We start from the raw sequence: 24,691 nt of genomic DNA on the forward strand, positions 1-24,691 counted from the left end.
TGCATCATTACAGTAAGTATGTCCCAAATACCACACAAGACACAATTACAAAAAATACGTTTACTATATACTTATACTGAATATTTATTCAATATTTGAAGTTCAAATTTGACTGCACGACTTGGTTTTTGTTTTGTTTTTGTTAAGTTTAGCAACTTCTAATTAAGAGACCATTGAAAGGTTTCAATGGGCAAGTGGTATGGCCCAGTTTGTATTTTAAGAAGACCCCTTGGGTGGTTTTGTCGAGAATGATTTGAAGGCTAGCAAGAATCAACCAGAGGCTGAAGTCCAGGAAAGCAAGTTGGGCTCAGAGGGTGGTTCAGTGGAGGTGGCGGGTTGGGGTGGAATGTCCAGTGCCTTGCAAACCTTGACATGAGAAGAGCCATCTAGGAGGTTACAATCAGGAGCTCTGGTGTGGCTCCTGAGATTCTGAATTTCTAATAAGCTCCTTGGTGGCCTATTAAGGACCTAGGTGGTGCCGACCTAGAGCCAGCAAGCTCCTAGAAATAACTACGGCCCCAGGACCACATTAGGCCTCATCCCTGTTTTTGTAAATAAAGCTTTATTGGAACACATTCATCTGCTTCAGCATCACCTCTAGTTGCTCTCATGCTACCACAGAGTCGAATAGCTGCAACAGGGACTATTAGTCCACACTGTCTAAAATATTTATATGTGGTTCTTTATAGAAAACCTTGCCTGCCTAGACTATACTTTGGGTAATAAGGGTCAAGACTTGGGAGACAGCCAGGAAGGTAAAAGGCAGATAAACACCCAGACCAGCTGAAGATATGGTGGTTGGGGGATGGTCCACCCTGGCTTACCTAGCCTTTCCCTCTGCTGGGAGCTAGGCCCCTGAACTTCATTCTTTAAAATCAAGTGCGTTTGTCAGTTGTCATTGTTGATTTATCTTAGAAGTTCTTGGCCCAAGGGGCTCTACTTGGTACCTGCTTAAAAGTATAGAAATGTTTCTTCACAAACAGGAAGGTATAGATATAATTAGATAGTGTCGGGTAGCCTAAAGAAACTGTCTTGCCAGTAGGTAGATGATGATGTTGACTCCTGCTTGTAGGCACTCCTGGCTAGCTGTCCACCTTTCCCCCATTGCATCCCCGCTTTGAATTACCTCAGTAATTTCCAGCAGGAGACACCAAAGCCAAGACCTGCCGGGCCTTCTGCCTGCTCCACAGCTGGTAAGAAGTCACTCCCCTCCCAACACCACCTCTAGCCCTCAGAGGGTACACCTGTGCTTGTCTGTGAGGGAAATCACTTCAGAACAAAATGGAAAGGTAGGAGAGAGGAAGCCCAAATGGAATCCTGTAAGAGTTGTCATTTTGACAATCCTCTCAGCAAAAGCACAAAGAGTATATAGACCTTGTGTAGTAGTGACTGTGTGGAAAGAGCTAAGCTAAAATGACTAGAAGGACCCTTCCGGGTGTTAAAAGCTATGGATTTCAGGAAAGTGCTTTGAGTATTTTAGCTTTTTTAGGCCATTTCCTGCTGTAACATCTTTAATGTTAAACGATGTCAAAAGATGCCCAGTAGTAGGTTAATGTTAACAAGTTCACTGCAGTTGCCACAGAGCAAAGTTTACTACTCCTGGAACCCACTAGGCTGTCTTCCGAGGAAGAAGAAACCGTTTTCTAGTCAGAGTCCATGCAGCTCAGTAGCGTTGCAAATATTATGATACACATTTTTATTAAATGCACTGCTGTACTGCTTTTCCCCGTCCGAGGAATTGTGTAACAGTAACAGCTGTGTGTAATAATAGACTGACCCGTTCTACTTAGAAAGCTGACGGTTTTGTTTGTTTGTTTGTTTGTTTCTGGGGTGGTGGTGGTCAGGCTAGAACAGGATATGTGAAGAGGAACAAATTCTGCAATTGCTAGTTGCTTTCGCTCCCAGGGAATCTGCATTTCAAATCACTCCACCAGGATCGTCTGCTTTGTAAAGCAGCCCTCCCTTGGAATCCCAGGATTTATGTTAGACTCCAAATAGTCCTTTCCCTTTAGAATTAGTCAAGGGCAAGTTTGGATCTCCAAATCAAAATAGGGTATTCCTTCACACTTGCCCCCTCTTCTCTGAAATCTAGTCAGTTTCATTCTTTGTGTCGGGGTGGGGGTGTTAGCCCTCCAGCAAAGGGTTAAAAACTGTGCTCTCAAGAAGCATCCCCCCCAACACCACATTGTACATTTCAACAAACCGTTTAAATGTCTTACCACAGTGATCGCTGCAAAGCAACAGACAGAAAAGCAGACAAAAGAGAAAGCTTCCTTGGGGTAGGGGTGCCTCTGAGGTGAGTAGAAAGAAACCCAGCTAGGGCCTGGGCTTTTGTTGTCTGAAATAAGACTGGAATTGGAAGCCTCAAGGATCTGGTCTGCGGCACGGCCCCGGAAGCTTTCTACGGGCTGTGTTCTGGAGAGGAGAAATCATTAAAGGGCTTCTTCACACATCTATTTGCATGAATTAGCAAACCCAGGAGAGCTTCTGAAATGCATTTGGAGCCCTGACCTGACGTGAAGGTCACATAGATGTCCCCAGAAGTGTACGCCTCCTGAGAAGTTACATTAACAAACCTTTCCAGCCAGTGTTGAAAGATCCTCGCCTCCTATGATCTGCATCTCACCCATGGACTGGTCGTTCTGCAGACATCGGGAAGCGGGGAAGGAGAGGAGGACAGTGACGTTAGTGCACAAGGAAATCTTAAAAGCACATTTTCCCCCACCTCCTTGGTTAACGGCTAGTTTGCGCCTGGCAAACACAGCGCAGGAGCTAGCGCCCAGAGCTAGCGAGGGCTTTGCGGTTGCCTATGGTTACCAAGAGCCACTTTCCTGCAGGCTCTTGAGACAAAGCCAGCTAATGACTGGCTGGCGGGGAAAGACTGTGGGGGTGGTGGTGGTGGGGGTGGACAGCTGAAGAGAGGATGGACAGACTTAATATGCCAGCGACGGTACCTGTCCTGAGGCAGACAAACGAGAAAGACAGTCACTTGTGCACTTTCCTGGGAGGAGGGGGTTGGGGAGCGCCAAAGTGACTTCCAATGAGCCCTAGCTGTGTGATGCAATGGAGAACAACCCAATTCTGATTTCACAGGAAATGGAGCCCTCATCTAGTCTCTGTCGTTGGAAATTCAGTCCCTCATCGGATGACAAGAGCAATTGCTGCAGACCGTGGGCTCAAGGAGGATTTGTTCTTCTGACAGGAGCCCTCCAACTTCAGGACCCTTCTGGAGCTCCAAGAATATGTGAACCGGGCAGATTTTGTTTTTTGTTTTAAAATTCAGATCTTCTAAGAGTGAGTTTATCATTCATTTTTTCCCCAATGTTTAAATATCGAACATTCCTGTGTCCTAAGAAAACTTCAAAGAGCAAGCAAGCACACAAACAAACCAGCAAACACTCATTTGTTTATTTTTTTTGAAGTGTACCCCACGAGAATCACTTGGGGAAGAATTAAAATGGAACTTGCCCTCTGCTTCTGCCTCTGCCTCATGACAGACGCATATCAGAGGAACTGAAGCAGCCAGACCCAGCCAGTCTGCTTCGTGGCCAAAACGAGAGTGCAGTGATGTTGCAATGCCTCGATACAGATGATAAACTTGAGGAGACAATTATATGTGCGCCGTGCTGAAGCAGGAGATGTCCTCTGTCACGGGTGCAGACAGCTATTCCATTTGTTAGTCTAGCAGTCTCATCCCTTGTCTTGAAAAGGATTTCCCTCATTCTGGAAGAGTGCATCCCATAGGGTCAGGCAGGGCCGGGCTTAGCGGTGTGGAGAAAACAGCTCTGCTGGAGGAGCCTGCCAGCCCAGAGTTTCCGGCAGCTCAAGCCACTTACTTCCTGGAGGCATTTTCTTGAGCTGGCTTGAGTTGGATTCTGCTGCCTACAGGTAGCAATCTCTGTCGGGATATAGAGTTACTTTGTCAGGGGATTGGTTGTCTGGGAAAGGAAAAAAAAAATAGCCCAAACACCAATATGACCATTCTGCCAGTGAAGTACCTTTGTCTGACCCGAAAGGGTAGAAAAAAGGATCAAAAGTGGAGAGAACGAGAGATCTTAAAAATGTTCACTTCTGAGCCAGGCGGTGGTGGCACACGCCTTTAATCCCAGCACTCAGAGGGGGCAGAGGCAGGCTGATCTCTGTGAGTTCAAGGCCAGCCTGGTCTACAATAGCCAGAGCTACACAGTCAGACCCTGTCTCAAAAGAACCAAAATAAATAAAAGGTTCACTTCTACTTGCTAAAGCATTTCCCCTTAGTGCAGCATTGGAGGGAGCATCTGAATGCAAACCGTTAAATTAGATAATATTAACAGTCTGATCCTTGAAAGAGAAGAATCACCGAATACCCAGAATTCTAGGCTTTTTTTGTATCGGTGATCCATTCATATTCACAGGCAGTTACTGATGATTTTTAGTGGCGCTCTTACCCTGCAAGGAAAAGTCACAAAACACGACAGAATCCACTAACAAGAGTTTTATTAAGACAAGGAGAAAAGGATAGACGTGATCAGGCCTGCTGAAAGGACACGTGTGTGAAGGGGGCGGGGAAACATGGGGGCTGTCTTTTAGAGGCCAAGCCGCACCTGTGCACACATGCCCACGTGGCTATTCCACGCATGCGCATACATCACGTGGTTGTGCAGTGCACTTTGCACAATCACACAACCACGGGATCATGGGTTACACAGGATGTATGACCCTGAAATGACTAAGCAGAAATGACTAAGTGTCCCGCCTGGCATGCAGGACCATGGGGGGCATGGTTGGAATTCCTATCAGTTACGATGGTGGTGGCTAAGAACTTGCAACAAAATATCAAAGGAGGGCTGGAGAGTCGGCTCAGTGGTTAATTGCTTTTGCTACACTCAGAGAGGACCCAAGTTCTGTTCTCAGACCACACATCCAGAAGCTCACATGAGCAGTTCCAGGGCATCCGACACCCTCTTGTGGCCTCCGGGGCACTTGCACTCATGTGGCATGCATAGATACATCTATACATAAACCAAAATCTTGAATCTTTAAAAAGTGTCAAGGTAGAATGCTTTCTTATCGATCCCAGGGACACTGAGATAAAGGACTCAACATGGGACGATCTGTATATTAGAGTCAGCTGTGCTGTGACCAGCTTCAGGAAAACACGTTTTCAGGTCAGGGAAATCATAGCTGGACAAAACCACAAGCCACAAGGCACCACGTAACAAGTGAGATTTGGGCTAACGGGTAAGAGTACATTTTGAAATAATTCTGTTATTACACCTACTCTGTTGAATGTTCAACTCTATCCTACTGGTTTTATATTTGTTTGCTAAAAACACAACAACAACAACAAAACCATGGACCTTTGGAAAACTAAATATTGTACTCAAAGTCACACAGCATGCTGCCAAGCGAGTCTCATTTACAAAGACCTTTCTTAATCCAAGTTTCTAAACATGTTTTTAATATTAGATTTGTCCTTAACCCATCTGGAAGTTATATCTTCCAAGTGTGTATATAGTCAATTATCCCAACACCCTTTACTGAATTATTATTTTCCCCTATGGGCTAGAAATGCCCATTGTTAAAAATAATATTTTTTATTCTCATGTAAAAGGGTCAGTTTCTGTATTTTTCCAACCTAACATGGCTGTTCTAGTATGAAGTAATCTGATATGCTCAATTAATTAATTTGACTTACCAAGTAGTTATAAGCAGGAAATAATGCATTAAACTTTCCTAATAAACTTTTATTCTTATAATGTTCATGGTTTTTAAGTATGTCTTAATATCTAGTGGGGTCTTTGTTTTCTTTTTCTTTTTGTTTCACGTCTTGGCTGTTTTTGTTCTTGCTCCTTCTCCTTCCGGTGGGTGGGTTGTTTTGAAGATCAAATGAGTTGACTGGTGTGGAACACTGGGAACAGAGAGCAGCACATGGCCAGCCTTTGGTCCACCAGACACCTACAGTTACTGTTTAGATTGCAAGCACTCCCGCACCACCACCATGCTGACAGCTTTGTCTCCAGCTTGGTGGTCCTGGGAGGTGGTAGCACCTTTAAGAGATGGTGCTTAGCAGAAGAAGAACGTGTCACTGGGGGCTTGAAAGTGATACTGGCACTCTGACCACCTCCCCACTCCATCTCATTTCCTGGACCCAGGGTCAGTGAGTGGCATTGTTACCATGCTCCCTCCATCATGTGAGGCCTCAGCACAGGTCCAAAAGCAATGGGACCAATCAATTGTGGACTGAACCCTCTAAACCTTGAGTCCAAACAAGCCTTTCTGTTTGTAAGTTGGTTATTTCAGGTATTCGTTACAATGGTAGAAAGCCGTTAACAACTTAACTTCATGATCATTATCTCCCTTGTAATCTATTAGGAAATGGCCTCTTCCTAGGCCCACGAGGGTCTGCAGCTACCCTGGTTTAGGGACTATAAAAATAAGGGAGTTTTCCATTTTATTTTATTTTATTATTTTCTTTTTTGTCTCCTTCTGAGATAGAAAAGGGAACCAAGAGATCCAGTTCTCCATCTGTAAGCTTTCGACCAACCTTGGAGCTTTCATTCCATTCAGCCCTTACTCCCGTTTTTTTTAAGAAGGTGGTGACAGACTCCTGAGTCTTTCCGGGAACTCGATGGGGGGCTCCTCTCAGCTCCTCCCCTGTTGCTGACTGTAGGCATTCAGCTGGTCACTTTCTCCAGTCTGCAGTGCCCGTGATCTCCATCAACCTGTCCGCTTCCTAGAACTTAAATGCTGACTTCCCCCACCCATGGAGGACTTCTCTCTCTCCTTTCAGTCCTCTGGGGCAAACATTTGATCTCTTTGATCTCATTCTCTTGGAGTTGGAAAAATCTCCTGGTCAAAAGAATAGAATCTCTGGCCTGAGTGGAGACCTAGCATTCCAATCAGCCAGGTCATTCACTTGGCTAAGGGACCACACCTAGGAAGGTGAGCTCAATGGGTAGAATAATGAGTACTTTAACGAGAGGTTGTGTTTTCTTTCCTAGTATCCCCACCCCTAGTACAATAGCTTGCAAGACCACAGCTCTACAGCCTGTAAGTCTTCTCTTCCCTAAGCATGCATTCACTAACGCGTTGTTTCCCACGATTTGGTCGTCCGTCCTTATCTTCCTCCAAAGCCTTCCCCTCTGCCACATGGCTGCTTCTCAAGCCGTGCATCTGACCCCCATGCCTGCATAAGCAGCATGGCCTCTTTTCTCCTTCTCCATCCTCTTCCTCCAGGCAGCAGCTGAAGTTTTCTTATAAACTCTAACAAAATTCTTGGAATTCTGCTTGGGTCTGTTCTTCAGTTCTTTTATTAATAAGACCAAGAACCCAAATAGGGGGCCATAATTTCCCCTGTATTAGTTCTAGCAAGGCTTCAGGAAGGGATAAAGTTAATTGTATATATCCAGTCCACTGTCTTTAACCATGATCTATAGCTAATGGTTCCCAACTGTCATATGCAAACTATTATACGGAACTAGGGGTGGTGTTTGTTTTAAACTTAAGGTTACTCATCAGTACTTCACCTGACTGGGTTGGTGTGTTCTGTTGCTCGATCTTTAAAGCAGAGCTGTGCTAGCCTCATAAAATAAGCTAGGTGGTTCCTTCTCCACCCCACATAATTTAGAAGTTTTTTTTTTGAATGAATGGGTTGATCTGTTCCACTAAGGTGCAGTGGAGCTCGGATGGGGAGCCCAGATCCGTCCCAGTTCTACCTAGCAGACATGGTCCCACCCCTTCCTAGTAGTCCTAGTAGCAAGAAGCACATAGTGACTCCTGAGAGCAGCATGGGCCCGGAGTGAAGTAAGGTACAACAGCTGAAGTGGCCAAGAGAAATAAACAGCATGGTAAAAATGCCGATGATAAAGGAAGTGTGGGCACACTAAAATCCTGAAGGAAACCTCGGACATTTAGCTCTGTCATTCTTAGAAGAACTATTGGGGAAGTTAGTTTAGGTGACTCGCCTTCCAGGTACTGCCTCACACAGCAGGTCCAGACAGCCCAGTCGGTGATGCGATTCTGCATACAGAATCCGACGGCTTAGACATCTCTTAGTGGAAAACAAACTGAGGAAGAAGAACTACTGAAAATATCCTGTCCCGTGGAAGAACCGGAAGAGGAAAACCAAGAATATAAATAAACAAAAGAACCGCTCTCTAAGCCATTCATTTTCCAAGGCGGAGTGTTTTGCTTTGAAACCCCTGTGCCCTAAGCATCCCCAGCATTCTCCCCTCCACAGCTGCCTCCACTTGTTGCCTGCTCACGCTCACCGCTGATGCTCCAGGAAATGGACAGCGATGCAGAGCAGAAATCTTTCATTACATGAAAATTTAATGTTCACAGTGGAAAACTTCTAGTTAAGATGTTGCACAGGGCTCACATTGAGTCCTTTCTTTTTAGTATGTGTGATACTGAGTCAGATAATGAGGATGACTGAGCTGGCTCTGGTGTCCCGGTTTTCCAAGCATAGGCCAAGGGAGGTAGGACATGACTCTTAATTGGGTCCCTTAGTTCTTTAAGCTGCATGGGATGGCACGGCACAGCGAGGATGCAACACAGAATCTCGCGCACTCTCTGCGCCTGTGCCTGCTTCCCACTGTGTAGTTTCACTTGTCTTGACTTACTGGCTTCAAAGGAAGATGTGGCGGGACAACGTTCCATTACTAAACCCAAAAGGCTGAAAACTACCATGCTAATGTTTGGGAATTTGTCGCCCCTTGACATTGTCTTACCATTTTGTTTGGTTTGTGTTTTCTGTTTATTTATTTATTTTGGTTTTTCAAGACAGAGTTTCTCTGTGTATCCCTTGTTTTTTATTTTATTTTTTATTTTTATTTTTTACTCTTTTGGGGGTCTGCCACCCAGATCCCTAATAAATCACACATAGAGGCTTATTCTTTATTAGAAATGCCCGGCCTTAGCTTGGCTTAGTTTCTTGTCAGCTTTCCTTAACTTTAAATGATCCCATCTACCTTTTGCCTTTGGGCTTTTCCCATTCTCTTACTTCTGTAAATGTTACCCTTACTCCGTGGCTTACTGTGTAGCTGGGTGACTGTCCCCTGGAGTCCTCCTCCTCTCTCATTCCTTCTTCTTCCCAGATTTCTCCTTCTATATATTCTCTCTGCCTGCCAGCCCCGCCTATCCTTTCTCCTGCATTGCCATTGGCCGTTCAGTTCTTTATTAGACCACCAGGTGTTTTACACAGGCAAAGTAACACAGCTTCACAGAATTAAACAAAAGGAACACACCTTAAAATAATATTCTACTACAAGCCCTGGCTGTCCTGGATTTCACTCTGTAGACCAGTTTGGCCTCAAACTCACAGAGATTTGCTTGTCTCTGCCTCCTGAGTGCTGGGATTAAAGGCATTTGCCACCACTGACTGGCAGTTTTCTGTTTATTTAAGTATATTTTGCTTCTGAAAGCATTTGTTTAGAAGCCCATTTTGACCATCTCTGGCATGGGGGTGGTAAAGGAGAACCTGGAGACCGTGAACAGATAGCTGGTATCCACTACCCTAGAATAGACCCTCAGGTTCCAGTCACTGGTGTCCCCCTCCCCTTTTTCGAGACAGGGTTTCTCTGTGTAGCCCTGGATGTGCAGGAACTCGATCTATAATCCAGGCTGGCCTTGAACTCAAAGATCCACCTGCCTCCTCCTTCCAACTGCTGGTATTAAAGGCTTGTATCACCACAGGGAACAATTTACCTCTCTGTGCTTCAGTTTTCTTGTGCATAGAAAGAGTGTATTCGTGGTTCTTACCTCCAAGGATTATCAGGAGGGGTGGACCAATTCATGTGCACTGAGCACTGAGAAAAGTACCTAGCATACAGAAGTCAATAACACTTGCAGGACACACTCTCCTCTTGCCATCTGTGGTCTGAAGCAACAGGTGCACCTGCTGTTTCCTAACACTGGGGTTGGGATTTACTCTTTGTTCGAGTTACTCGACACACTGAATGCGTGTAAGCTGTGTGCCTCATGGTTGTGGTCCACTGCGGATGACGGCAACCCATGGTGGTGGTGGTGGTAGGGGCTGACTGCAACCCAGGAGGCGTGTGGTTAAGAATGGTGTGCTTTCAGTGACACTTTGAGTCATGGTCACCACTGTTTGAAGCAAGTTTAGCTGTGAGTTTCTTTGGGGTTTCTTAGTGATTTCCCAGCTCCTAAGCCATAGTCCTGATACTTTACAATGGTCCACGTGGTGGGCATGGTTTTTATCCCCTTTTGCTATTTTCACCAACAGAAGCACCAGGGATCATGTTTGGAACTCATGTTGGATTCATGTTGTTTTTCACTACCCAGCTATGGATAGATAGATCACTAGGCTTGGAACTGACCTTAGAAGTGCCTTAGAAGTCTATATGGTCTGGCATGGAGTTCAGTGACAGAGTTCATGTGCAGTATGTGGAAGGCTGTAGGATGGTCTCCAGAACATTAAAAGACACAGTGGTAGAAGACCTAGATGGATCTAGCATGGATGGGTAAGTTTCTGATTGTTCCAGATTGGACTACATTATTACCTTCTGATAATAAAAACTGTGTAAATAAATTTATCTACTTGTTAACCAAAGAACTTTTTCCAAATGTCAAAGTCACAGAAAAATTCAATATTTGCAAATTTTGACAAATATTAGGAGTCCCCTATTTGTGAACTAATTCACCCCTGCTGATGGATACCACTGGCTGCAGAGGACCCTGGATGTCAGGCACTCATCATGGCCTTTGTCCTCTGAGCCACGACTTTTGTTCATGCCACATCTTGCCATCTTTCTTCACACAAGTCATTATTATAATTTATTTTATTGTATGTATCTCTGTGTGGTGCCAGCATATGGGTGTTCACGTGTGTGCCTATGTGCATCCCTGTGTGCTCATATATATGTGTGGAGGCCCAAGTTTGATGTCAGGTGTCTTCTTTGATTGCTTATCACCTTCTATATCAAGGCAGGGTCTCTCACTTGAACCCAAAGTTTGCTGATTCAGTCAGTCTAGGTAGCCAGCCTGCCTTTTGAGTGCTGGAGTTACAGGCAGGCTAACACGCCTGCCTGGCATCTCTGTGGGTGTGGGGAATCCCAACTCTCTTCCTCACACTTGCACAGCAAGTGCTTTACACACTAGGCTATCCCTCTAGCCTGGTAATTCTTCATTTTGCCTGGACTTGACTTTTTTTCCGTGTTCCAACGTTTTACACATATCTGAATGTTAGCAAACCATGACAGAATATAGTGGATGTTGAAATTGACAAGAAATGAACTCTTCAGGCACCACAAGCCCTTTCTGTCCTGTTTGGACCACTGTGGCTAGCACTTGCCAGCATCCTGTGTTTGCTGAAGCATCAGAAACATGTGGGCATAGATACTTTGCTTATATTTTAATACTTCTCCCCTTGCTCGTTTTAGACAGGAAGCATTTCCAGATAGCATGTGGTTTTTCTTGCTTCCTCCTCCTCCTCCTCCAGACTCCTGAAGGAGCTCATTTTCAAAGGGAATAAGATAAACACAAAACCAAAGCGATAAACAAACACATATGAAAAAGGATCTGTAAAGACAGATGGAGAGTCAGAAATGACTCTGACTTTGGGCATCATGGGAAATGGAAAGACTAGGAACATAGACCTACTCACGTACATTTCCTTGTTCTCATTACTGCTATGTATTATATCATCTCCCAGTCTCCTCAACATTTTCAAAAGTCTGAAATGCAAAAACCCATGGAATGAGCATTAAGATGAAAAATTATTGATTTTTATTGCCAATAGTCAAGGATACATTAAAAATGCCAAAGTAGCCGGGCAGTGGTGGCGCATGCCTTTAAACCCAGCACTCGGGAGGCAGAGCCAGGCGGATCTCTGTGAGTTCGAGGCCAGCCTGGACTACCAAGTGAGTTCCAGGACAGGCACAAAGCTACACAGAGAAACCCTGTCTCGAAAAACCAAAAAAAAAAAAAAAAAAAAAAAAAAAAAAGCCAAAGTAGTAATAGTAATCAGGAGCATGTGTATATGCGTGTTTTACATGCACAATTGAGTTTCCTTTGCATTCCTTGAATTCAGTGTTCTTAACTTTGTAAACATGGTGTGACTTTCTTCCATATCTGAATGGTTTCCTGTTTAAGGACAATGATTTATTAGTCCTTCGTGATTGGTGCTCTCTCTACCCGCATCTTCAAAAGGGTTGCTGGTTAGCCAAGAGCAATCCCCAGTCAACAGAGCAAAGTTCTTCTTGAGAAATAAAGGAATGTTTAATTAGAAAAAGGGACCACAATGATGTGAGGAAACTAGACCAACAGGAATAATGACAGGTTGCTGAGGAAACAGAGAAGGATGAGAGCAGAAGCAGCCACTTAGTTCTAGAAGATTCTGGGAAAGAGGAAATGGAGTTTCCAAACAGATCCAGCCACTGTGCTTGCCATGAACCTTGTGTGAGACCTTGGCGCAGGGCAGGATATCCTTCTGTTTTGAACCGTGGTATGGACTTCTTGTTTTGATTTAAATTATAGTTTAAAATGATGGGGCAGGACAAACAAGCTGAGCCTTTCAATACATCTGAACAACCCTCCCCCCCCCCCCCCACTCATCCCTCACCCTGGCATGCAAACACACACACAAAGACTATGTAGAGCATACCTCAACACATGCACGGCCAAATCCTGGTGGTGACTTGTTCTTACAACACTGTTTTCTGCAGCTTCCTCCTCCTCCTTTAAATAACCCAGGAAAGATTTATAACTGTAACTTCAAAAACTAACTAGATGACTCCTGGCTGGGGCACTCACAGGCTCCAGGGTTGAACTTACTGCTATTATTCTGCCAAATGGACATAGCATCAAACTGTCCTCTCAATGCGGACCTCCACCTGTAAATGGGTGAAGCTTCCAGACACATCAGAGAAGGTTCTCTGTGCAGTGGATGGTGGTTGATGGGGAAACTAACACCCCCAACAGGTCAAAGTGACTAGAGAGTGTGGGGTGCTCAGCCCCCAAGGTTCAGGGTCATTATAGAGGTGGAAAGATTGTAAATCTCAGAGGTTGTCTTCTGGACGTGACAGGACCTCTGTCTCATGAACTCACAGCAGCTGTGGGTGCCTGCAAAGGTCCCACACAGGATCAAGTCAGTCAGCATTCTAGTACAGAGCAAGAAGAAGCTTCAGGGGAAGGAAAGGGAGAGTCAGTTTTCTGTAAGGGTGTGGCCCCGGCCGGTGGACCATGCTCTAGTAGATGCCCCATACCCAGAAGCATATGGACAGCACAAATTAGAGTCTATGGACCATTAAATAATAATTTTAAGAAGAGGACACAAAATTGTGGTGTAGGGAGGTGGGAGTACATCTGGGAGGAGTTAAGGAGAGGAGTTGGAGTGAATATGTATACAATGGTGAAATGCTCAAAAAAAATCAATGAAAACACTTAAAAAAAGTTAAAAAAAAATTAGCCAGATGAACACTGTTCAAATCTTAAGGCAGCTCATATCGTTGTGTTAGGATTCCTAGACATAGCAGGAATAAGAAAGGGCGAAGGGAGAACACTGGAGGAAGTTGCCTTCCTGGGAAGCATCCAGAACATTCATCTCCTTTAGGCATTTAGATGAGATCTTTCTTCAGTCCCACCCAGTTTCTCTAGATTCACCAGTAGCATCCCTGCTCATCTCTAGCTCTTTCTAAAGATGCCATGCCTGCAGAATGAAGTCCCATTTTGTCATAGAAATGTTGAGGCTGCAGTTAGAGCATATTGCAAAATACCAGAACACGGATATCTATTTTTATTCTTTTAGGTCTTCTAAGGTTTTCGGCTTAGTTTTATTTTTTGAGACAAGGTTTTTCTGCGTAGTCCTGGCTGTCCTAGAACTCATTCTGTAGAACAGACTGGCCTCGAACTCAGACATCTGCCTGCCTCTGTCCCCCGAGCGCTGGGATTAAAGGTGTTGCACTACCATGCCCAGCTCCTCTGAAAGTTCTATAGCTGGCTGAGCCTGTTAGAGTTGTGCAAGGTAGACTTGTCTAAAAATGAGTTTCCTCCCCTCCTTGCAGGACTGTTTGTGTTGAGGGTGGGGATAGAGGAGAGAACTGTCGACTTGGAGGAACAAAATGGTCCTGTATTTTCCAAAATCATCTGGCCAGGCTGCCTGGATAACACTGTTCTTTCCTACTTCTTGGCTCGGATGTAGCACCTGGGTCCCGCTCAGCAGACCCAGTCTCCAGATGACACCACACTCTGCTCCTTGGGGGCTTGCACCTGTGGTGATGAGCTTAGGTGCTTTAGCTCAGCGCTGACAAAACTACCTTATCTGTTGTTGGTATTTGGACCTTCATCTACCTTTGCCTGGGGCAAGCCTGCTGGTCAGAATCATTAGCTGAGAATTTCCTAAGTGTTAGCTGTGCTAAGCACACAGCTGTAACCAATCCCAAGACCTATGTGATAGGATCTAGCAATTATAGTATTTATTTACATGAGTTAAGAAAAAAAACATATGTCTGTATAGAAACCTGCACATGACAGCTTTACCTATAACTGTTAAACAACAGAGAGGTCCTAGTGTAGGTAATGGACAATACACTATGGTACATTGAGCCAGTAGACTGCATTATTTGGTGTTAAAAAGTGAGCTAGTCAAGCCATGAAAACAAATGAAGAAAACTTAAATGCATATTTCTCAGTGAGAGAAGTCACCCTGTATCACTTCAGTTGCATGGTATTCCAGACAAGACAAAACTGTGGACATAGTTTTTAAAAAAGATGAGTGGGTACCAGAGGTTGGGGAGAGAAAAAACAAGTAGGCAGAGCTTAGGATTTTTAGGACAGAAACTATTTCATATAGCATTTTTTTTTTTTTTTTTTTTTGGTTTTTCGAGACAGGGTTTCTCTGTGTAGCTTTGCGCCTTTCCTGGAACTCACTTGGTAGTCCAGGCTGGCCTCGAACTCACAGAGATTCGCCTGGCTCTGCCTCCCGAGTGCTGGGTTTAAAGGCGTGCGCCACCACCGCCCGGCTCATATAGCTTTTCAATAGTATTGATAAATATAGGTCGTTGTACAGTTGGTCAAACCCATAGAATGTTAAATACCAAGAGTGAGCACCAAGCTGGGTATCATATCACATGCTTTTAATTCTAGCTCTTGGGAGGCAGAGGCAGAAGAATCTCTGTGAGTTCTAAGTTGGTGCTGGGGAGGTGTTCTTTGTACCTTCTGAGCAGCTTTGTAGGAACCTAAAACTGTCCTAAAAACAATTAAAAATTCCTGCTAGGAAGGAGGAGGGCGGAGTCAAGGAGTTACCAGCCAGATGCAGAGGAAGCAAGACGAGAATGTTGTTTTGAGAAAAGGTACCAAGCCACGTGGCTAAACATAGATTAAGAATTATGGGTTAATTTAAGTGTAAGTGCTAGTCAGTAATAAGCCTGAGCTACCAACTGAGCATTTATAGGTAATATTAAGCCTCAGAGTCAATTAGTTAAGTAGTGGCTGCTGGGTATTTGAAAACAGGTAGGCAGGAGGAAAAATTGCCTACAGAGTCATAAATCGAGAGCAACAAATTTGTAAAAGGATTTCAGTTTCCCCTTTCCAGCTTGTTCCTACTTGGGACATGCTTGCCAGCCTCTCTCCTGGGTCTGGCCACAATCTACCTTTCTGTGTGACTTGATTCTACATTCCTGCTCTTCCAGAACTCCCCAGCAGGTATGTGCACAATTGTGGTTGGATCTCTCTCCTCACCTCCCTTTTCCTCATCTTTCGTCTCCTCTCTTTCTTTCCTTCCCCACCTCCCACCTTGCTTTTCTTCTTACCACCTTTTCCTTGCGTACTTCTCTTTTTCCAAGACCAAGTCTATGTAGTCCAAACTGACCTCAGACAAGACCCTCCTGCCTCACCCTTCCCAATGCTGGGATTCCTGGAGTGCTCCACCACGCCTGGCTAACAGACTGCCTTCCTAAGGAGCTCCCCAGAAACAGGGATGCTGCAGGACCCTAGGCCACCCTCTGAGTAGCCACGATGAATGTTCCACTTATGCCAATCTACTGGCTAAGCTGAGTACATGCCCCACATTTTATTTTATGCCTGCTGGTGCACCCTCTACGTAGAATGTCTCCCTGCAATAACTCTGCCTGTTAAAATTGTGATCACACGTAGACAGCCAGATCGAAGTCTGCTTCAGTATGAACTCTTGCCTGACTTCACCTCGCCTGTCCATCGGCCTGCTTCTGGTCAGCCAGCCCCAGTGCAGGAAGCACCGCTGCTTCCTTCTTGTGACAGCCTCTCCTTAGTCAATGTAGCTGCGTCTGTTCACCTCTGCTTCTCAGAAAGCAACCTGGAGGCGGGCTGTGTGCCTGTGTCCCGTAGACGTTCCTTACCACCAAGACGGCCTGGCTCTGTCTGTCATTCCCTATCATGCCCACTCTTTCCCCTTTTATGGATACTAAAAGGAGAACATTCAGTTCAGCAGATATTTATCAAAGTAAACTGGGTAAAAGACTTTAATATGGCATTTAAATTAGACATCATGATGACACAAAAGGAGAGATGTCATCCCCACTTTATAGGACCAAAGAAAAGTCAGAGCCCATCTCCCACTTGGATACCATGTTGTTTTCTGCATACAAGAACCCAGCGTATTCCTATATCCTGGGAAACTAAATCGTACTAAGCATGTTTAATACAAACTTACCATGAAATGCTATGTCTCTGAAACTCAAAACAACCAAACTTAAGATGAGGCGATGATTTCCAGATTAAATATGATCATATATGGAAAAATCAATTTTTGACAACCAATGGTAATGATTGACAACCTTCAACAGATCATTTGATTTCTCCTTTGCTGTGACCCACCCGCTGTGGCTTGAGTGTTCATGTCGGATCCTCACTTACTGGTTGAAATATAATCACCAATGGACGGATACTAAGAAGTAGGGCCTAGCAGCTGGAGAGAGAGTTCAGTGGTTAAGAGTACTTGCTGCTCTTGCAGAGGACCAGGGTTCAATTCCTAGTATTCATATAGTGGCTCACAACCATCCTTAACTCCAGTTCCTGGAGGTCCAATGCCTTCTTCCACTCTCCACAGGAACTAGGTCATGTGTGTACATGGCACACAGATACACACACAGGCAAAAAAAATCCATACACATAAAATAAATTTTTAAAAAATTTAAAGAAGATTTTATGTTTTGGTCTTTTGAATTAGGGTCTCTCTATATAGCCCTGACTAGCCTGGAACTTACTATGTAGACCAGGCTGGCCTCAAACTCAAAGAGATCTTCCTGCCTCTGCCTCCCAAGTGCTGGGATTAAAGGTATGCGCCACCATGCCCAGCCTCAGGTGGGTCCTTGTGAAATGAATAGGTCTAGTGTCCTCATAAAAGTGATACTGAGAGCCACTGTGTTCCTTCTACTGTGTGAATGCACAGATGGAAAATGTTATCTATGACCCGGGACGCAGTCTGCAAGTGTCTTTGTCCAGGACTTCAGAACTGTGAGAAATAAACTTCCTTGTTCATAAGCCACCGGGCTTATGGTATTTTGTTATAGGAGCCTGAACAGATTGAGACAGCGCCTCACTTGCTTCTCAAAACGAATCAAAGAAGCAATGACAGCAGATTTATGCACTGAAAAAACCCTCACCAATTTTCCTTGGGTAAAAACTTTCAGCATAATACAGGGCTAAAGAGGAAAGGAAATTGGTGTGAAATATACATGGGACAGGAGACTGGGGGAAGGCCAAATACCAAGTTCTTCCTCTTCTGTTTTTAATTTTTAGATTTATGGTTTTTGCTCAAACTTCTCCAAATATCTAGTGAGGTATCAGCAATACACAAGAGGGTCAGAGGGCAGACTGCTTCTAGAGACACCTTTCATTAAAAAAGAGAGAGAGAGAGAGAGAGAGAGATGAAGTATAAGAAAAGATGGCCTATTTGACGTAGGCATGTTGATCAGTAGTGCGGGCTTGCAAATACTTGGAGTATGAAGTCATGTCTTCAAAACCGGGTGGGGCGCTGAGTTGTTACATTTTCTCTTTTCCTCAGGAGGCCAGGGCTTGCAAAGCTGAAGAGTACGTGTGAAATGAGTTGGGTGGTCTTGGGGAAAAAATCTGTGTAAACATCATGGCTCATCTAAAAGTAGCACCAGACTCTGCACGGGTCTCTCCGTATTATCCCAGCAAAAGCTGGACTCTCATAGTGTGCCCCAGCAAACCGTCACTCTATACTGAACGTTTTTGTAACCACAGTCAGAGGAAAGTCTTCAGGGAAACAACAGGAAATGAGGTTGTTTTCTCCCCATGCTGGTGGAAGCCTGGAAGATGAGCGGTCCTGGAGGAGGACCACAGGGGTGTCTGGATGAGAAGGGCTGAGCTCTCTCCACAAAGCGAAAAGGAGGGTCCGGTGTAAGAAGTTCCTGGAAGAGGTCTTACCCTAGCCTGCCAGGGAGGAAGACAAGGTGTCTGAGGAGAGGCACCTTCGCTCCTGCTGTCTGTGCTGCGACCACCCTGATGGACATTCGCCAGTGTAGGTCCAGGGTAGAGAGGCTCTGTGCTCCGACGGTCACGTGATGCAGCAGGACAAGAGTCAGCGGCCCTGAATCGGGGAGCTTGGGGCTCAGTTGTTTTCCATCAGGCACCGCTAGCAATAAAACACAGGCTCCTCCCCTTTGCTCTTGTCATATACTTATTGTCATTGGTTGAGGAACACAAGGCCCTTTGTTGCATGGGGGAGGGGAGGGGGGAGAGAACAGGAAGGTGAAGGGAAAATACTTCAAGCAATGAATAGTCTTCAGCATTTGTCCCAAGAACACTAATGCTGGCATAAGGCTTCTGAAGTCAACAGAAGATGAAGTAGAAGGAATTCTGAGAATCAGAATTCTACAGAATCCCAGAATCCTACAGTCTTGAGAGTGGAACAACGGGGCCACTTAGAGTTCCTAATGCTCCTGCCGTTGGCTGGGCCTAAATCAGAGACACTTGCTGGGCCCTGTTACAGTTTAATCCGACCTGTCTACCCACAGGACATGATGTTTTGAATGCTGCTTCTCCAGCTGGTGGGAGGCAGGAAACTTTGGGAGTTGGGACCTCACTGGCAGAAGTATATACTAGGGGTGAGCTTATAAGGTGATACCTGACCCCCGGTTCCTTTCACAGCCTCTGATTCCCACTCCACTGGTGATGTGAACAGCCCTGTTCCATGCTCCCACCACCGTGAACTAAGTTGCTTGCCAGGCTTTCTCTGCCAAAACCCATTGAAATCCTTCTGTGGCCGTGAGCCCAAGGCAGTCTCTTCTCCCTTAGGTTGTTTAGGTCAGGGTTTTGGTTTTGTTTTTGAATCACGGTGACACAGGTGACTAACATAGACCCCAGGCACACAGCCACCTGCAGAGGGAGGCAGCCCAGGTTCAGGACTAGCCTCCACAGCACTGAGGCTTGAGTTGCCACATGAGGATACCCTAGCCACTGGGGGCAGTAGCTCTGGCACATCAGGATGTCTGGGGAGATTTTCAGCACTGCCAGGGAGGAGACCTCTAGGGGGAACTGGATCAGCCTCTATTGGCTCTGAATGGATCCCTGTCTATTCTAGTTGCTATGGTCAGAGTGAAGATCTGCTCTGTGTGTTGCAGGTAGATGGAGGGCACAATCCCATAGATCTTCAGAGACATACCTGGCTTAATTCCTGGGCATAGCAATGGGGTATGTAGCTAGTTCAGCAGCCAGAAGTTTCTGGAGCAGCAGGGGCTGTGCATCCTGACTCCCATCACCCACTGGAACCTACAAGATGTTCACTCTTCTGTAGCTGGCTCTTTTTACAATAAGTTGGTGGAACTCATGTTATCAGAGACTGGAAGATTTGGGGAAAGGGCTATATACCAGAGGAATGGTATGTTCAGAACTGTTCTTGGATTCTTAAGTTCTGTAAGTGACCTAATCCCATCTCATCCTGAGGACCGGTGACTTTGGCCACTAATAGCATAGACATGGCCACTCTCAGATATCTCAGCACAGGAATCACAAATGACCCAAAGGAGGCTCCTTAGGCAGAACATGGAAGCAGAGATTGCAGCCTGGCTGGTGGAAGAGGTAACAGTCACCTGATGCTAACTATAGTTGACTCACTTCTGGACATTCATGAGAAGCCCGAGAAGCATGTAGAGAGGGACTCTTGGATATAGAAAGTAGAACAGGTTTAACTTAAATTCGGTGTACTTTTGTGCACATTCATAAATAGATCCAATTTTGTGTTTACTGACTGGTAAACAACATTAGGCTTGGCTTGACTTTGTGGTCCTGGAGCACTCTACAAAATCTTGTCTCAAAATAAAAGGGCTGCTGTACAGCTTAGTGGTAGAGTCCCTGCCTAGCATGTGTAAGGCCTTGGGATCAATCCCCAGCATCATGGAGTGGGAAGAAAGAATACGGCGCGATCCCATTTATATCAACTCCTTAAAGCAGGTGCACTCGTAGAAAGGAAAAGCAGAATGGCGGTCTCCAGGGACCAGACTTGCTCAATGGACACAGAGGTTTCCATTTTGCAAGATTAGAAAGTTCTAGAGATATGCTGCACAACAAAGTTAACATACACACGACTACTGCCCTATATTCTGACGAACGTGAAAACACCCAACTTTATGTCACATGATCTTTTTAAAACTACAATGAGACATGATTTTAAACTACTATTACACATTAAAGTACTTGACAATTTTTGACATCTGGTGAGAGATTACTAGGCACGGAGGCAAGAAAATGTTGAGAACAATCAACTCATGAGGCAAGAAAATGTTGAGAACAATCAACTCATTAAGATCACCCGAGGACTGACCCAGACGGTAGAACCAGAAGTCAAAGTCATTGCAGCAGTTATCAGAACGGGGTTCCGTGTGTTCAAGCAGACATGCTGTGTCCTAGCATGTCATGGAGAGAGCCATGTGGCAGGAGTGGGTGGGGGAGCAGCCCACAGCTGACCGCAGGCTAAGAAGCTGGGCTTCAGACAAATAACCTCAGAAGACGAATTCTGCCAACAACCCGAAGGAGCTTGGAAGCGGCTACTTTTCCTAATTGAGCGTATTTGGATGCAGCCAGATGACAACCTTGATTTCTGCCTCGAGAGGCCTGAGCAGAGGCCCTAGCAATACCAGGTCAGACTCCTGGCCATGGGAACTGTGAGATAGTAAAAGATTTCTGTTGTAAAAGCTGAAATCTATGGTAACTGGTTATGCAGTTAAAAGAAATCTATACAGCTGGCCAGGGTTGATTGATTATAGAAGAGACACTGCGGAAGAGATATACGGGAGCTAGCTGACAGAAACAGAAAATATGAAACTGGGCGTGGGGGCACATGCCTGTAATCCTAGCGCTCAGGAGGTTATGGCAGGAGGACTTCCAGTTCAAGGCTGGTCTGGGCTACAAAGTGAGACTCTGCCTTAAAACAGACAAACAAACAAGCAAACAAACAAAAACAAAACAAACCCACAATAGGAGACTTCTGGCTAAAAACAATGCCAGTGAAAAAGTAGTAGATTGACACGCTCAAAGTACACACTCACGTGACTGTCAACACAGAAGTGTACACCTAACAAGCATAATATAGTTCAACACTGAAGGTGAGGGGAAGGGCCTTTCATACGAAAGGTGCAGCATGCTCATTAACGAGAGATCTTCACTGCAGAACATGTCACAGGAATACCTCAGGCAGAAGGAAAATGCTAGCAGAAGGAAACAGATATGTGCAAATAGAAGAACATCAGAAATGATAGTTACGTGTGAGAGTCTCCTCTCATTGAAAGCTGTGAAAAGGCAACGTTCAAAGAATAGTTTTAGATTTAGAAAAGTTTCAATGTTATTACAAAGAATTCCTGTATAGTCACCACCCCATTTCTCATTGTTTAGACATCTTACACAACTCTGGTACATTTTCCCACAAACACTGATACGTTACTGCTTGCATTTGCCTTTCATTAGATGTACTTTACATCTAATTATATGACCAGAGTTTAAGTGGATTGACTATGTTCCATAACCCAACATATTTAAGAGAGAAAAATCACTTGAAAATTAAAATCCAACTCAGAAGGAAAGTATCTAAACTTAAAGAAAAACAAAAAGGGTTCACAGGCCCATTTCTAAATAAATAGATAACAATACATACTAACAAAGTTTATAAAAACACTGACTCACCATTCTCTTACAATTAGAATGTTAACTTCATTAATTTAAAACAGTAATTAATAAATTAATAGTAATAGCTAAACTGGTGATGGGTACCTGATTTTCTAGATGGGAAAATGAAATCTTTTTAAAATTTTATTTTAATGTTGTTGTTGGTGGTGGTGGCTGTGTTGTTGTTGTTGGTGTGTGTGTGTGTGTGTGTGTGTGTGTGTGTGTGTGCACTCTGCACACTCATGCATGCATGAATGCATCATGGAGCACATTTGGAAGTGAGACAGTAACTTTGTGGAGCTGCTTCTCTTCTTCTACCTTTAGGGGTTCCAGGTCCTGCCATGGGTTCCAGAACTCAGATTACTCGGCTTGTGTGGCAAATGCTTTTCTTTGATGAGCCATCTCACCAATTCTGAAATGGAATGTTTGACAGCTGGTCCAAATCCACCCAATGATGGGCAGAACAAGACTGCAGACCTCCACTTGTCCCGTAGTAAAGTCTTCACATTTGGCTCCTATGTGTAACTTCAAGTTAATACAACAAATCAGGGCTCATCAACCTGGCTATGCTGTTGGTCTTGATACTTAGAAACATGTCCTCACAGGCTCCCACCTTTTCACGTCTATTTGGAAAGGTGACAAGGTAAAGCAGAGTGTGCATGGCACTGATAACACTATCCCATGTGGTCCTCAGAGGAGGACTTCAACCCGGTCAGCTCTGCTGTCTGACTGCTGACAGGGATGCTCACACTGAGTCATGGTCTTGTGGCTGGGCCTCCCTGGTGAAGACCGAGCATTTGACCATCAGGCAGACTCTGGACAGAAGACAAGATTAGCTCTGCCATGGTCACATGTAGTGGCTTTTCTTCATACAGAGCTTGAGGCTCTGTGATACTTGGGGGCAAACCTAGGCTTGTGGACGGGAAGTGTGCTTGATATCCGGGTTCTAACTTAGCTATGCCTAGTGTGATGCTCTGTTTATGAGATTTTCGGAAATATCCCTTACAAAATGTCAGGGCTGATATAAGCTTGAAAATCACCAGCCTACTAGGAGACATCACAGTTTATTGGTTAAGCTTGTGAGTTTGCAGCATGACAACTTGGGTTTTAATCCAGGTGGTGCTGCTAATGGTAGTGTGTCTCTGGCCAATAAACCCCTTTGAGCCCCCAATACAGCTGGGCTTGGTGTAGGCTTCCAGCAAAGGAAATAATTAGTGCTACAGTAGGGATGCATGAATGGGAGGTGAGATGGAGGGGCCAGGTTCAAGGGTGGGGGCGGGGGCGGGGGGAGGGGGGAGACTCACTGGAGAGACAAGGGATCTAGCTCCCCTGACAGACTGGATATAACCTGTGTCACACCATCCAACATCTCCTAGGAGTATAAATCTGGGTGTTCCTTTAGTGGAAAGACAGCCCCTCTGTTATTGTAAATATAAAAGCTGAGGTTTGGGGAGCCTATGTCTTATCCATATTGATGGAAGGTGCTTGTTCCCAGTGAGCCATCCTCTCTCTATAACAAGGAGTTTTGCTTTCTTCTGCAGATTCTAGACTTCCTTACTCTAGTAAATAAAGCAACCGCATGTTTCATTGGGGAGAGGTAGGGATGGCACACAGAGCCAGCCTGCTCTTGGGGCTTCCTTTGACTCCTATTCCATAGGGCCCTACGTTCACACCAGATTGTCCCAATACTTTGATGCACATACAGAAAACTACTGTATTTAAGTACAATAGTTTACAATTTCACATGTACACATATAAATGTAACTATAACATGCGTATACACACATATAGTGAAAGGATGCTTTGAACGCAAAAGTAACAATGAAATTTTAACCTATTAGAAAAGTTACATTATTACAAACCCTATTCTACAAAACTTCCTTTCACATAATTTTCAGACCTCTAAGATATGTGATATACATTCGGTTTAAAAATAAAATTAAAATAGTTCTTCCCTTGTCTTTCTTCTGCTGCTCTGATACAGCCAAAGTCTGCAGCCTCAGCCAATGCCCTGCCATGTTGTGCGCATGCACAAGACACGGGGCTTCCGGTTGGCAGCACATGCCCTGGAGGAGAAGCGGCCTTTCTCTGTTCCCAGCTTCCCTGTGAGAAGCCTGGTCCACTAAGGTCAGCTTCCAACATGGACCTGCTCATTTCAGTCTGCACCCCGGGAAAGAGAAGAAACTGAAAGTAAATGTGTGCCCTTTGACAGCACGGAGAGGCATCCGGGCTCTTGTGGGGATACCAGATCCTGGCGATCACCCATGGAATAGACACTAGAAAAGGGAAGCGCCACAAAAGGACTAGTTTTTTTTTTTCTTCTTAAATTGTGAGGCAAAAAGCAATCTGGGTTGATTGAAAGGCTTCCCCACCTACCTCTAGTCACTGAGTCTGACTGTTAACAAAACCAAATAAAATGAAGCAAAATTGCTCTTGCCATCTCTGGTCATCTGAAGATGTCAGAGGCCCTAACCATCTCGCTCCCCTGCAAGAGAATGAAGAAAGATATTGGTATTTTGAGGTGGGTGTGTCAAAATTAGACCACGTGATGTTTTGATAAGCCCTGTGGATGGCAGGAAACTCTGTTAGC

The 24,691-nt window shown here is 44.8% G+C and overlaps 1 protein-coding gene across 9 annotated transcripts in view; it reads right to left on the reverse strand.

The window, feature by feature from the left end:
- Positions 1-24,691, reverse strand: part of Prtfdc1 (phosphoribosyl transferase domain containing 1) — a 112,813-nt gene that overhangs the window by 32,682 nt on the left and 55,440 nt on the right. For 8 of the 9 annotated variants that reach the window (XR_008215851.1, XR_008215852.1, XM_052728822.1 and 5 more), the window contains exon 4: positions 2,577-2,642. The exons of the other annotated variant lie outside the window; for it this stretch is intronic. Coding sequence is in view for 6 of the 8 variants with exons in the window: in XM_052728822.1 (XP_052584782.1) it covers positions 2,577-2,642 (66 nt within the window). In the remaining 2 variants the exon portion in view is untranslated. The remainder of the gene's footprint in view (positions 1-2,576; positions 2,643-24,691) is intronic. 9 annotated transcript variants of the gene reach the window in all.

This window comes from Peromyscus californicus, unplaced genomic scaffold (genome assembly GCF_007827085.1).
Source record: "Peromyscus californicus insignis strain IS unplaced genomic scaffold, ASM782708v3 Scaffold_8__1_contigs__length_139910024, whole genome shotgun sequence".
In the NCBI taxonomy this organism is placed as follows: Eukaryota; Metazoa; Chordata; class Mammalia; order Rodentia; family Cricetidae; genus Peromyscus; species Peromyscus californicus.